This window comes from Pongo abelii, chromosome 1, assembly GCF_028885655.2.
Source record: "Pongo abelii isolate AG06213 chromosome 1, NHGRI_mPonAbe1-v2.0_pri, whole genome shotgun sequence".
Taxonomy (NCBI): domain Eukaryota; kingdom Metazoa; phylum Chordata; class Mammalia; order Primates; family Hominidae; genus Pongo; species Pongo abelii.
In genome coordinates, this window is record NC_071985.2 from 145,617,501 (window position 1) to 145,629,239 (window position 11,739).

General features: G+C 47.7%; 1 protein-coding gene across 2 annotated transcripts in view; it reads right to left on the bottom strand.

Annotated features, from left to right (window-relative positions):
- Positions 1–7,966, bottom strand: part of LMO4 (LIM domain only 4) — a 16,995-nt gene extending 9,029 nt beyond the window's left edge. Inside the window, exons 1-2 of one of the 2 annotated variants that reach the window (XM_002810644.6) lie at positions 7,330–7,966; positions 4,333–4,571 (exon numbers count right to left, since the gene is read on the bottom strand). In XM_002810644.6, the coding sequence (XP_002810690.1) occupies positions 4,333–4,568 (236 nt within the window). In that variant the 5' untranslated portion in view covers positions 4,569–4,571; positions 7,330–7,966. Of the gene's footprint in view, positions 1–4,332; positions 4,572–4,769; positions 4,913–7,329 lie in introns of those variants that run through there. The other variant, XM_002810645.5, reaches the window with a different exon arrangement.
- Between the last annotated feature and the right edge of the window lie 3,773 nt (positions 7,967–11,739).

Here is an 11,739-nt window from a genome sequence, read left to right on the forward strand (position 1 = left end):
TTTGCCCGCTCAGCTCCAGCTCTCCTTGCTGGCATTAAGAGATGGAGGACAAATCGTATTTTTAGTTTACTATCAATGCTTAGCATCTTTCAGTAACTTCAATGACCAATAGGTGGGCTTATTTTCAACTGCATTATTACTTCAAGCAAAATACACGCAATATGAAACGCTACCTGGCTGTGTTTTCTAAACTGCTTTTGGGCAAGAAGTACGTTTCCGAGAGTGTGGCTGAAAGGTATACATTTGTACCTGCAAGTAAATATCAGCAACCTATCTGAGGAGAAAAAAGCACATCCACAGCTACTGATCCAGAAGCAATTGGTTTTCCAGCAGGTTCCTATATTTAATCTAAATTCTGCACCAGCTATATTAAATGTAACAAAGAAATGCAACCCAGAAATTATGCCTGGAGCCAAGTCCATTAAAAGTACTTCGGAATAACTAGAGACCAGGCACCTTAAAAGCACCAGAAGCTATTGATACTTAAGAGGGGGGCTGTGCATAATCCCAACTGCTGCATTAGAGAGGGGAGGGAGGGAAAAAAAAAAAATCAGCCAAATTACGCTTGGTTAATTCAGAGTAACAGATCTGCCCCCAAGTGAATTGGAGGCCTTGAATTAATTCTGTTATGACAAATCAAGATAAACGTTCCCCCTAAATTGCATGCGATTTAATTAATTTTTGAGATCCTGTTTTTTTTTTTTTCTAGCTAATAGTTCACATGCTCCTGTGCTGTCATTGTGCTTGAGTGGGCAGACTTCAAAGTGATATTAAATAACCAACTATTAGATTTACCTAGCACGTCCTATTGGAAAAGTGCCATTTAATTACCTAGCCTGTTCAATTAAAGGGACAGCATTCTCTGAATATAGCAGCTTGCTGTTGATTACCAGGGAAATGAACTCGCTGTCTGGCGGCGCCTCCATTCCTAACGCCACCCCCTCCCCAAACACAACCTCCACCACCAACTACCAATTCTCCCCACCCTCGCCCCAGGCCCCCACTCCCGGCCGCGCCGGGCTCACTGCGGCTGCGGGCGCCACGTGAACCGCCCGAGCGGAGCCCGGGGAAAGAAAGCGCGACCCGCTCGCCCGGCTCCCGCCCTGCGCTCGCCCCCTCGTGGGCCCGAGACCTCCCGCCGGCTAGGCGCTCTGGCTGCGGCCTCGGGCGGCGCCGGCCCGGGTGCTGGCCGCCTAGCGAGCGAGGGCCAGCCGACGACCGCCACCCTGGCTTCCGGCGCGTTTCCTCGCCCTCCCCGGACCTGGAGCCCCACCCGCCGGTCTCCGAACTTCCTCCTCTCGCTGCACTTTCCGCGCCAGTCTTCGGGCCCGAGGTGGGGGTGGAGGAAAAAGGGTTCGAGGAAGAGAAACGGAGTTTCCGAAGCTACTTGGGGCGCTTGGGTGGAGCTGAGGGGTCGGGAGCCAGGGATGGGGGAAGGGGCAATCCCAAGGTTCCCCTACTTTTGTAAGATGGGGGGCCAGGCAGGCGTTGGTCCCTTTAAGATCCACCCTCCCCCTCCGCTCTACAACCCCCCCTTTCATTCTTTCCCTCCCTCTCTTAGAGGCCAATTTTGTTAATTAAATGTTTTGTTTGCGACGCAGCTCTCATTCATTGCGGACACGTCATTCGGAGCAGATCTAAGCCAGAGACCAGATCTCATTAGATAAAGCCCATCAGAACTAAGAAAATGGAGGAGCCACTAATTAAAGCTTTTAATTGTGCGGATTCGCTGCAGCAAGGCAGCCGCTTTATCTGAAATCTTGGAGGGAGAGGAGGCAGAAGCCCAGCTCTGCCCATCGACACTTGGCCGCGGAGGGGGAGGGGACTGGTGAAAGCGCCCCCTCATCTTGCAGCCCCCTCCCCCGCGCTCAGGCCGGCCTTTCCCAGTTCTCCCGCAGCTTTTTACCAAGACCTTGGTTGTTTTCAAAAAACCACAACCTCAAAGTCAAGACAGTTTAAAAGCCCCTCAGTAAATCGCTATGTGGTCTCAGTCGGACCAAGGGGTCCCCTTCACCTGGCGGCGGGCGAGCAGATTACTCCACTCTTCTGCAGCGGTCCCTGCAGCATTGAAAGCTCCTCCAACAAGTGGACTTGAGGGACATTGGAGAGGGGGTAGCTGAGAGGAACAGCAACGTCTGCACCTCCCCACCTTCCCACCCTTTGGGCATCTTGATGGGCTGAGAGAGGAACACCGATAGAAGACTTCAGTAATCTCTTAAATTGGAGGGGAAGGGGCGCTCAGCTGCTGGTGAGCCCTGAGCTAAGTGTGAGGCCATCAATTTCGTACTGAGCTAGAACTCATCTCTCCTAGAAAGATCTAAGGTCCTCGGGGTAGCATGTAGTTCAAGAGCGAGCCTGGCTCCAGTTTCCAGATTCAGAGGGAAAAAAGGAAGTAAGAACGTAGATCCCATTAATTAAGGCTCAAGGCTGGGCACACATTCTCCATTGCTCCATTAGGGCACAGGAAAACACCAAAAGGCCATTTACATTTGGCCCCAAGAATAGAGAAAAGAATGGACACAATTCCCAGGAAGCCACTTGCCTAAACTTGTCCTGGGGGAATACAAGTGGACCCATCTTCTTTTTAATTAGTTGTAATCAGAAGCCAGGGGTTTTGTTTTTTGTTTTTTGTTTTTTTTTTTTTTTGAAGGCACTCGGAGAAGAGATGAATCTGTACCATTCACGGAATCTTAACAGCACTGTCAATTTTTCCACTTCAAACCACACTCCTTTCTTACCACAGTTTTGCTTTCTATTTAATTACAGCACTGTCAAAGCTCATGGCATTACTTGGAAGGAGGACCAGAAAGCATTACACCCATGTTCCCGCTGATTTTCCAACAGTTACTTCTAAAAGAACACTTAGTGAAATTAATGCTGCCATCTTAATTTGAAAATAAAAGCCCTCTCCCTTCCTGTATTTCTTTTACTTGGACTGATTGAGGATGCCAGCAGAGTCGACACAGGTTGCATTATCAAAATAACTAAATGTCATTTTACTCCATCATCTTACACTAATGATATCACTGGGGTAAACATATCCACACTCAGCTCTGAAATGCACTGGGATCTTTTGCAATGTTAGTCACAGGGTAAGGCGAATCACAATGGAGCTAAACTTTGAACAAAATATTTCATCCACTGATTTACCCACACTGAAGAAAGAAGAAAATTTTCTACTAATCACTTTAAAGAAAAAGGTTTAGGACAAATTTACATAGGATGAAATTCTTCTTAAAAGTGTACAGTTTTCTAGTATCAACTGTGTGCGTGTGGGTTTTTTTTTAATTACTGGATGTTGAAACAGAACACCTCCTAGAAGCATTCATGTGCATCAGTCTATCAAACCATTTACTCAAATTAAATGTGTAATCCTTCAAATGCCTCCTTTCAAATTAATGAGTTTAAGTAGCTTGAGTTCACCTGAAAAGATCCTATAGGCACCTGACCTCCTGAATTCTTTCCATTAATTGCACTGCAACTTGTTGGAAAAGACTGCTTACATGGACATATGAATGTTCCTATACATTGCTTTAAAATGCAAGATTAGTATAATTCTATAGCCTTTTTCTAAATCTCTTTTGGGGATCAAGGGCAGTGATACAAACGACAACAAAAAACCCAAAACCTGAACATGCTTCAATTGAAAAAAACTGCAAATTCTACATCGCAAACCACACACTAACTGAATTACTTGCAAGCCTCCGAGTAACAATATGAAGAGAAACATTACCACCAGGTTTTATTTCTTGGGGCTTTTTTTCTCTATAAGAAGAATTACAAGTCTTTAAACTGATGGATAATTAGCATTTTTCTCAAGGAGCACAAAGAACGAATCACAGCTTTCCACTCAAAAAAGTTTCAAGATGCTTATGTAAATATCGTAATAAGCCATCACCATAGACAAATCATTTCTCACTAACTACACTTGTATTTTTAAGTCAACCTTTGTTTCTGAGTTCCTCTGTGAGTTCCTACCTTGTTTTAAGAACCCAGCTTAACTCCCGCTTGGGATGTTTGCTTTTAGCCTAAAGTCCAGTAGAGGCTGACCACTTAAACTCTGGGATCAGAGGGTGCTCAACCTTTGCACATCTAATGTCCCAGTCCCACCAGATGGTCTTTACTTAGTATGGCATTTCCCATTAATTTGCCATCAGATATTGGAAGACTAACACATGCTTCCTGAACCCCTTAAATTCCGCCAACTAGATTTTTGAGGTGAAGGCTGCAATGTACTCCCATAGACGCCTACTCCTTTCCTCACAACCCTGTTAACCTTTGGCCTTGCCATTGCTCTTCCCCCGATCTCCAGAAAAGGCAGCAAAGTCTTACCTAATGTAGTCATTTCTGCAAAGGATCATACCGCTTTTGGTGTAACAGGACGTGCCGATGTCGCCCAGCTGCGCCTGGCAGCAGGAGCACTTGAGGCACCGGCTGTGCCAATAGCTGTCCATGGCATAGAGCAGAAAGCGGTCCGCAATCTTGCCCCCGCAGCCTGCGCACCGCTTCCAGGAGAGGGAGCCGGCCGTCACCGGGGGCGGCTGCGAGCTGCTGCCCGGATTCACCATGGTCTGCAGAGGGCGGGAAGGGGACAGGGAGAGAAAGACAAAACAGGGGCGATGCAAAAGTTAGTAATCGCCGGAGAGAGAGCAAGCCCATTCCCCTCCTCCCCGCGGAGCTGCTGGAAGGAAACAGCAGGGCAAGGGCGGGAAGGAGGCTGAGGGGGAGAGGGAAGGAGGGAGGCTCGCCGGCAGCAGCCGCCTGTTTACTTTTCTCAAGCTTTGTTCTGGGGCCACGAGCTCCTCTCAACTTTCCTGCGCTTGCCGCCGCTGACAATTTCAGCTCCGGTACTGTCAAAACTCCGAGAGCAGGCTCCGCAGCGCGCTCCACCCCTCGCGGCGCCTCCTCCCAGCCCCCGCCTCCGCCCACTGCCCCCCTCCTCTCCTCCTCCGCCGCCCGCCTCCAGCAAATGAGGGTCAAACCCACCCACCGCCGCGCCCGGCCCCTCCCCAGCCCCCGCCGGGCCCCGGGACAGAGCCGAGGAGAGTAGGGAGGCGGCGGCCCCGCCGGAGCCTCGTTCCCTCCCGGGTTCTGCCCTGGGAAGTGCAGCTGCAGTTCACAAGTTGAAAATAGTTCGATTTTCCGAAAGGGAACGAGGGAGGGACCGGCAGACGGGAGATGGAGAGCGTGGTGATGGGAGGGAAGGCAAGGTGACGGGAGAAGGGGGTGCAGTGTGTAAAGTTGCGAAACTGGTTTTTCGTATTTTAAGCAGCACCTTTCACATGCCATTGTGGTGACCGCCATCTCCCATTATTGTTCCAAATCTCATTTCATTTTGAAGATCAATGAGTGTTTTCTCTGGGTTTTCAGGACACAGGCAAGAATAATAGATCATTGAACTTTAGGATGCCTGTTAACTTCCTATACAAACACTCTCCACTTTGGTCTCACTAATCTGCCCTTGATCAGCAATTTAAATGCTAAAGCTTTGTTCCTCCAAAGGGGGGGGGGGGGGGCGGCGTTACAGATAATGTGCGAGAAGGCACCATTAAGGGATGCACAAGTTAAATTCGAGCCCGTCCTGCTGTCACCAAAAACTGCTTTAAAAAAGAATTCCCCACTCTAATGAATGCCACAAGAGATGCAACTGGGATATAATATAGGAATCAATTTATAAAGCTTAGCCTAAACCGATTAATTTGTTGCCTTCAATCCCGAGTCCAATAAAGTCCTAGTGTTCCTCTAGTCACTTATTCTGTAAAAAGATCAAGTTATTTACTGCCAATTAAGCAGCCTGTTTTGTCTTTGTCCTCTGTAAGCTGAGAGTGTGGGCTCCCCCTGAGGCTCCCGGCTATCTGCTCAAGACATTCAGCTGATACCTCAGAAGAAGGCGAACTTTGCCTGTCCCCGGCCCAACTTGGCTGCTGCAAAAAAACGAGGAAGGAACGAAACAAGGACTCGGGTTCCTTAAATAGGCCGATTTTAAACACATTTCCTCCGAAAGAGTCCCGGAACGTGTGTCCAGTGACCGCACAATAAACCAGAATAAGAACTGCACCAATTAAGCTGTAACAAAACCCTGAGACTTTGGAAACAGGACCACTCTAAAACCCATTAGCATTGCATTTATCCGAATGCATCATACCTTTATGTAAATTGATTTATCTGATGCATTTACTCGAGGAATTGCTTTTTGTTACAATTTCAGCCCTAACCCAAATGAATCTGCATTTCCTGCCCTAGGTCTTTAAACTGTTTCCCCCAACGTTTTAATCGCTCCAAATTCCTTTTTAAAAGGAGAGAGAGGGAGGAGATTCCAAGCTCTTCCCCGCCCCCATCTTTAGTGAGAGGTAAATATATATGTATTTTTTTTTTTTGAAAAGGAAACATTACACTGAGAAAAGCATCCAGTAACCCCATTAGCTAAAGCTCTTAAGGACAAGCAATACCTTAATGCTGATTAAATCTAAAAGAGATGAATCAAGAAGACTGACCAGAAACTGACTCCCCTGATAACTAAGGACGGGCCCTCATCAAGTTTCATTTAGAGTTGGAAAAAAAAAAAAAAAGAAAGCTTTTAAGTTAAATAGGCTTATACTCTAGTAATTACATAGCCAAGCAATTTAGGTCCTGGGATAGTCAGTGAAATAGAAAGCAGAACTGGCAGCTAGAGGCAAAATCTGCCCCCCTTTAACAACGTCTCTGGTGTTTTTTAATGGAGACCAAGGGAGGGACAAACGTAACGCTGGCAATTTGTAGTACAAAAATGGATGCTTAATTCATGTCTTGATTTTAATTAGGTGATTCACCGTATTTCTCCTGGATTGGAACAAAAGACTTATAAGCCAAGACGAATTTTTTTAAAAGAACCAGCAATACCGAATCCTGCTCACTTAGATCCTTCCTGCCACTGTTTCAAAAATAGTGTTTACTAGAAGGGAGGGGGGGGTATCGTGACTATCCCCACCCCCACCCCCCCAACACACTACTTCTCATACTTAAAATCCTCATCTAAGCAGCCCTTGCCTTTCCCTTATGAACTAGAAATATCCCCACCCCCTCTACGGTCCCCACCAGCCCCGTTTCCAAGAAGAGCCCTTTTGTAAGCAGGAACCGCTACAAAGCTGGCGGCCCGGGGCTGCCCTCCGCGCTAGCTCACAGGCCGGCCTCGGTAGTTTCAGACTGGCGCTTTATCTAAGCCGACGTATTGTTTACTTGCAATTTGGGACGGTCAGGGGAAGGAAGCCAAAGAAAACAGCCCCGGCCCGAATCGACCCCCTCCCTCCCTCTCCCACCTCCCGGCCCGCGGCTCTCCACCCGCCCCCTTACCTGCTTTTCCCCTATATTGCAATATTGCGAGAGGCGGCGGCGGTGAAATGCGAGCGAAGCCGCTCGGCTTCCAGGGAAGGGGCGCCTGGGCTGGCGGAGCTGGAGGGAGGGAGGGAGTTCTCGCAGAAGCAGGAAAGGGGAGGAGGGGGCTAAGGGCGGCTTTTTTTTTTTTTTTTAAATCGCGTTGCTCTGGGGCGGGTTGGGGGGCCCCCGCGTAAGTGGCAGGCGGCCGTGAGCAGAAGTGTCAGTCTCAGTCTTCGTCCTTCTCCTCCGCCTCCGGCTGCGCGCGAGCAGCTGCAGGAGCCCTCGGCCCGCGCGGCGCGGCTTCAGGCGCGGCGCAGCGGCAGCAACTGCTGCAATCGCTGCTGCAAGTTTGGCAATGTGGCTTCACTTTGTATATTCCCCCGCCCGGCGGCCCCCGCCCCCGCCCCCGCCCGCGCTCCTGCCGCTCCTCCTCCTCCGCCGCCGCCGCCGCCTTTCTCCCTCCCGCGCGCTCGCTCGCTTGCTTGCTCGCTCCGGGCTGGCAGCGGCGGCTCGACTGAGCTCCCTGCACCTCCGGCCGGGAGTAGCCGCAGACACAACCCCGGGAGCGGCGGCACACGGTGCGGAGGCCGGCAGGCAGGCGCGCCCAGGAGTCGGGGGCTGCGGCCGGCCGGGCCCGGCGCGCTGGAGCCTGCGCCGCTGCCGGGGCTGTTGCCGGGGCTGCTGCTGCCCGGCTCGGAGGCGGCGGCGGCGGCGGCGGCGGCGGCGGCGCTGGCCTCTAGCCGGCTCGCTCGCTCCCTGCGCGGCTCTTACACATGTGTTACTGACAGAGCAAAATCCCAACTACTCCCCGGCTCTGCCTCCGACGTCAGCGACCCTCAGCCACTGGGCGGCCGGATTGTTCAGGCGGAATAATAAAACCTGCCAATCCGGGGAAGGACAAAGGGATGACTGAAACGAGACTCGGGGGGCGGGGGAGAGAGTGAGGCGGCGGAGCGGGCCGACAGAGGAGAAGGGCCCGAATCAGGTGGGGAGAAGTGACCCGGGCGCCTGGCGCCGGGGACCCGCTTGGGCTGCCCTTCGCGACCCGGGATCCGGAGCCGAGATGCGGGGAGGGGGCCTCACCTGCTTTCTCAGCGCACGGGGACCCTGAGGACCCGCGCCCGCTCGCCCCTCGGGGACTGCCATCCCCTCGATCTGAGAGGAGACCCTTAGGAAACTTAACTATCTTTCTCAGAAATGGGTCTCTTCCTGTTTGGGAAGATAAGTCCTGCATCTTAGGGCAGTGGACTTCTATCCCCTCACGCACAAGCACACAGAAGAGGATTTTTGTTGTTGTTTCTTTAATTCACGATATTGGAGATTTATGAACCGTAGTGGAAGCTTAGTTAACAAGGCAGAAACATAAAGGAAATAATAGTTGCTAGCTAAATACTGCCTACTTAGCCTCCCTCATACCCCCATTTACCCGAGTTTGAAAGTGCCTAGCAGGCATTTCCTGGATCCTTGTCAATTGCTGGTGATGTAGGGAGCACAGTCCTTATTTTCAAAGTTGACGAAAACTTCAGGGAGAAAGCCTTGCTCGACTACCCTCCTCACTGTGGAGGATGAGAGGCGGAAATTCTCACAGCCCCCAAAAGCAATGGAAGTAATTGCAAGATTTGCAATCTCACAGCCTCTAGAGAGTAAGAAATGTCACTTCTAGTATGAATCAAGTTTTGAGGAATGCTTTTAGGGTGCTAGCCTGAGAGTCTTTTTCCAAGGCCGAAGCACAGCCTAGATGCTTGAATACCTAGGCATTCGACTTTATCTACTCTGCCAAATAGGTTTAATAAATCTCCAGACTGAGGCTAATATTAGGCCTGATTATTGTTAGTAAGTTCCAGAGAGATTTTTCTGGTGGAAATTATCATGAAAGTGCAAAGCCCTTCTGCTAAGTATCATTAAGTAAAACCAGCCTTGTGGGGCAAGTTTTCATATTGTATTACACACAGTACTGCTAGATTGAGGAAAGGAACCTGAAGGAGAATCTGGTGAGACAATGCAGATGTTGAACATCTATGGTTTTAGTGTCTATTTGGGGGATTTCTGTCTCTCGAACCATCAAAATTAATAAGGCTGCATAAGAAAGAATAATTATTGCCCATACAGTCAGGTAGAGGGCATTTTAAATATCAATTCGAATACTCATTTTTTAATTCTAGCATCTTAAAATTAAATGAATTAATTTTATTGATTTGTATTTAAAATTGCACTGTTATGATCAATTCACCTGTGCACATATAAAAAACGTTTTTTTAAAAAAGTCATTAAAACTATAATAGTAATTAAAATGTCCTACACAGAAAGCAGCTGCAGATGGGCATGATTAAAGAGGACCAACTTAGAAAAGATGTAATGCTGCTTGAAGGTTAGTCAAGAAAACTCAATTAAACCAGATGAGGAGAGGAACACCATAAACAAATAATACATTTGAATCCCCTGGCTCATTTTCACTTTTTAAATAATTTATAATAAAAGGAGATGACACAAGATCTTAGTGGGCTACAATTAAGTTATGATTTGTCATGTGCAAGTAAATTTCCTTCTCTGGGCCTTAACTTTCTCATCCACAAATGAGAGAAGTAAGCCAAATGGTCTTTATTTTTTCTTTTTAAAAATGATTTTCTTAGATAGAGCACATAATGCATAAATGTATAATGAATTGTGGTACTTTTCGGGATTTTTCCTGAAGAATATGCACTAAAACGAAATCTTAATTCCTGAAGGGAATGTTAGAAATTTAACCAGACACATGTTCAGTTATCACTGAGTGATTATCCAAAGGATCCCGGTGGTGGTTGTGGAAGGAAGGAGAGTGAGATGGATAAAACTTTTAATAACAGAGCTCTAGGCTACAAGGCCTACATTTTAGGAGGTGGTTTTAGTGCTTCAGCTCTAATTCTGTGCGGAGTGAGGTCTTTAAACATGTCCTGGTAGATTGGAGTGGATGGGAGTGTATTACCAAAGAGCTTTATTTGCTGATGTGTGTTTATAGAAATACAAAAGCGATAATGGCTAACAGTCTCTCTTCTGAGAGGTAGGGAGTAAATACATTCACTGTAATCAAAATTCAGGTGTACTTTAACCACAGCGCCACCTCTGGGTAATCTTTATTTCTGCATTCTTTGCGTTTAGCAGTCCTTTCTCATCCTGATTTGCGGTCTGAAAGTGCCTGGCTGAGTGGGTAGCAATGTCAATCTTTTATTTCCACTGATGCGAAACACAAAAACCATGTAAACACACACAAATTCAGTATGGGTAAAGAAATTCTGTATTCGGGTATTCTTCAAACAAATATTTAAAACAGTGCATAAAGTAATATTCCTGGTATAAAGTAAAATTGCCTAACTCGAAATAATGTTATATTGTGCCCCACAGTTGACGAAACCTATCCTACTCATTTGCAATGAGATATAAGAGTAGGGGGCTTTGGAAAAGAAAGATAAATGTAAATTGTTTCTTTCTTGAGTCCTAATTAAATGTGGGAACCATATTGCTCCTAGATCAAGCCGTCATTTTCTCCACTTGCCCCAGAATTATTTGTTCATAGCTTCCTTTCTCGTTTATGTCCTTCAATCATAATCATTCTTTTCTCCAAGTGACAGTTTGCTAAGAATCTCCCATGGACAGCCAGAGGTTCTACACAGACCTATGCAGCCTTTAATGTCTGGAGAAAGTCTAGACTATTTGATGCTGATGTGACCTCCAAGACAACATGCCCCAGCTCTTTCTCAGGAAAAAATATTCTGTCGTTTTAAAGTCAATGCAAAACCATTTTTGAAGAAAGTCTTTTTAGGAAGGAAAATTTTAAAAAATCTGCTCAACTTTATTGCTGCCATCACAGAGATTCCTTGATATTGAAAGTTTCCTCCAACGTGAATATAAAAAGCTTGAGTCTAGGACAACAATTCCAGAGTGTAAAAGGTGTGGAGAGAAAAGAGAACAGCAGTTACCAACAGACAAAACCCAAGGAAGAGGAAGGGCAGGTTAGGTCCTGGGCCAGTTTTCTGTGGTGGTGGTGTTGGCTGAGCAGTGGGGCGTATGGCACAGTAAGTAGAGTCAGGGACTTGCTGCTTCATTTAAGAATAGGAGTTTACAGGCACAGTGGCCCACGCCTATAATCCCTGCACTTTGGGAGGCCGAGGCAGGTGAATCCCTTGAGTTCAAGACCATCCTGGGCACCATGGCAAAACTCCATCTCTACTAAAAATACAAAAATTTAGCTGGGCGTGGTGACATGTGCCTGTAGTCCCAGCTGCTGGGGACACTGAGGTGGAAGGATCACCTGAGCCCTGGAAGTTGAGGCTGCAGTGAGCCATGATTGTGCCACAGCACTCCAACCTGGGCAATGGGAGTGAGGCCCTGTTGCAAAATAATAACAATAAT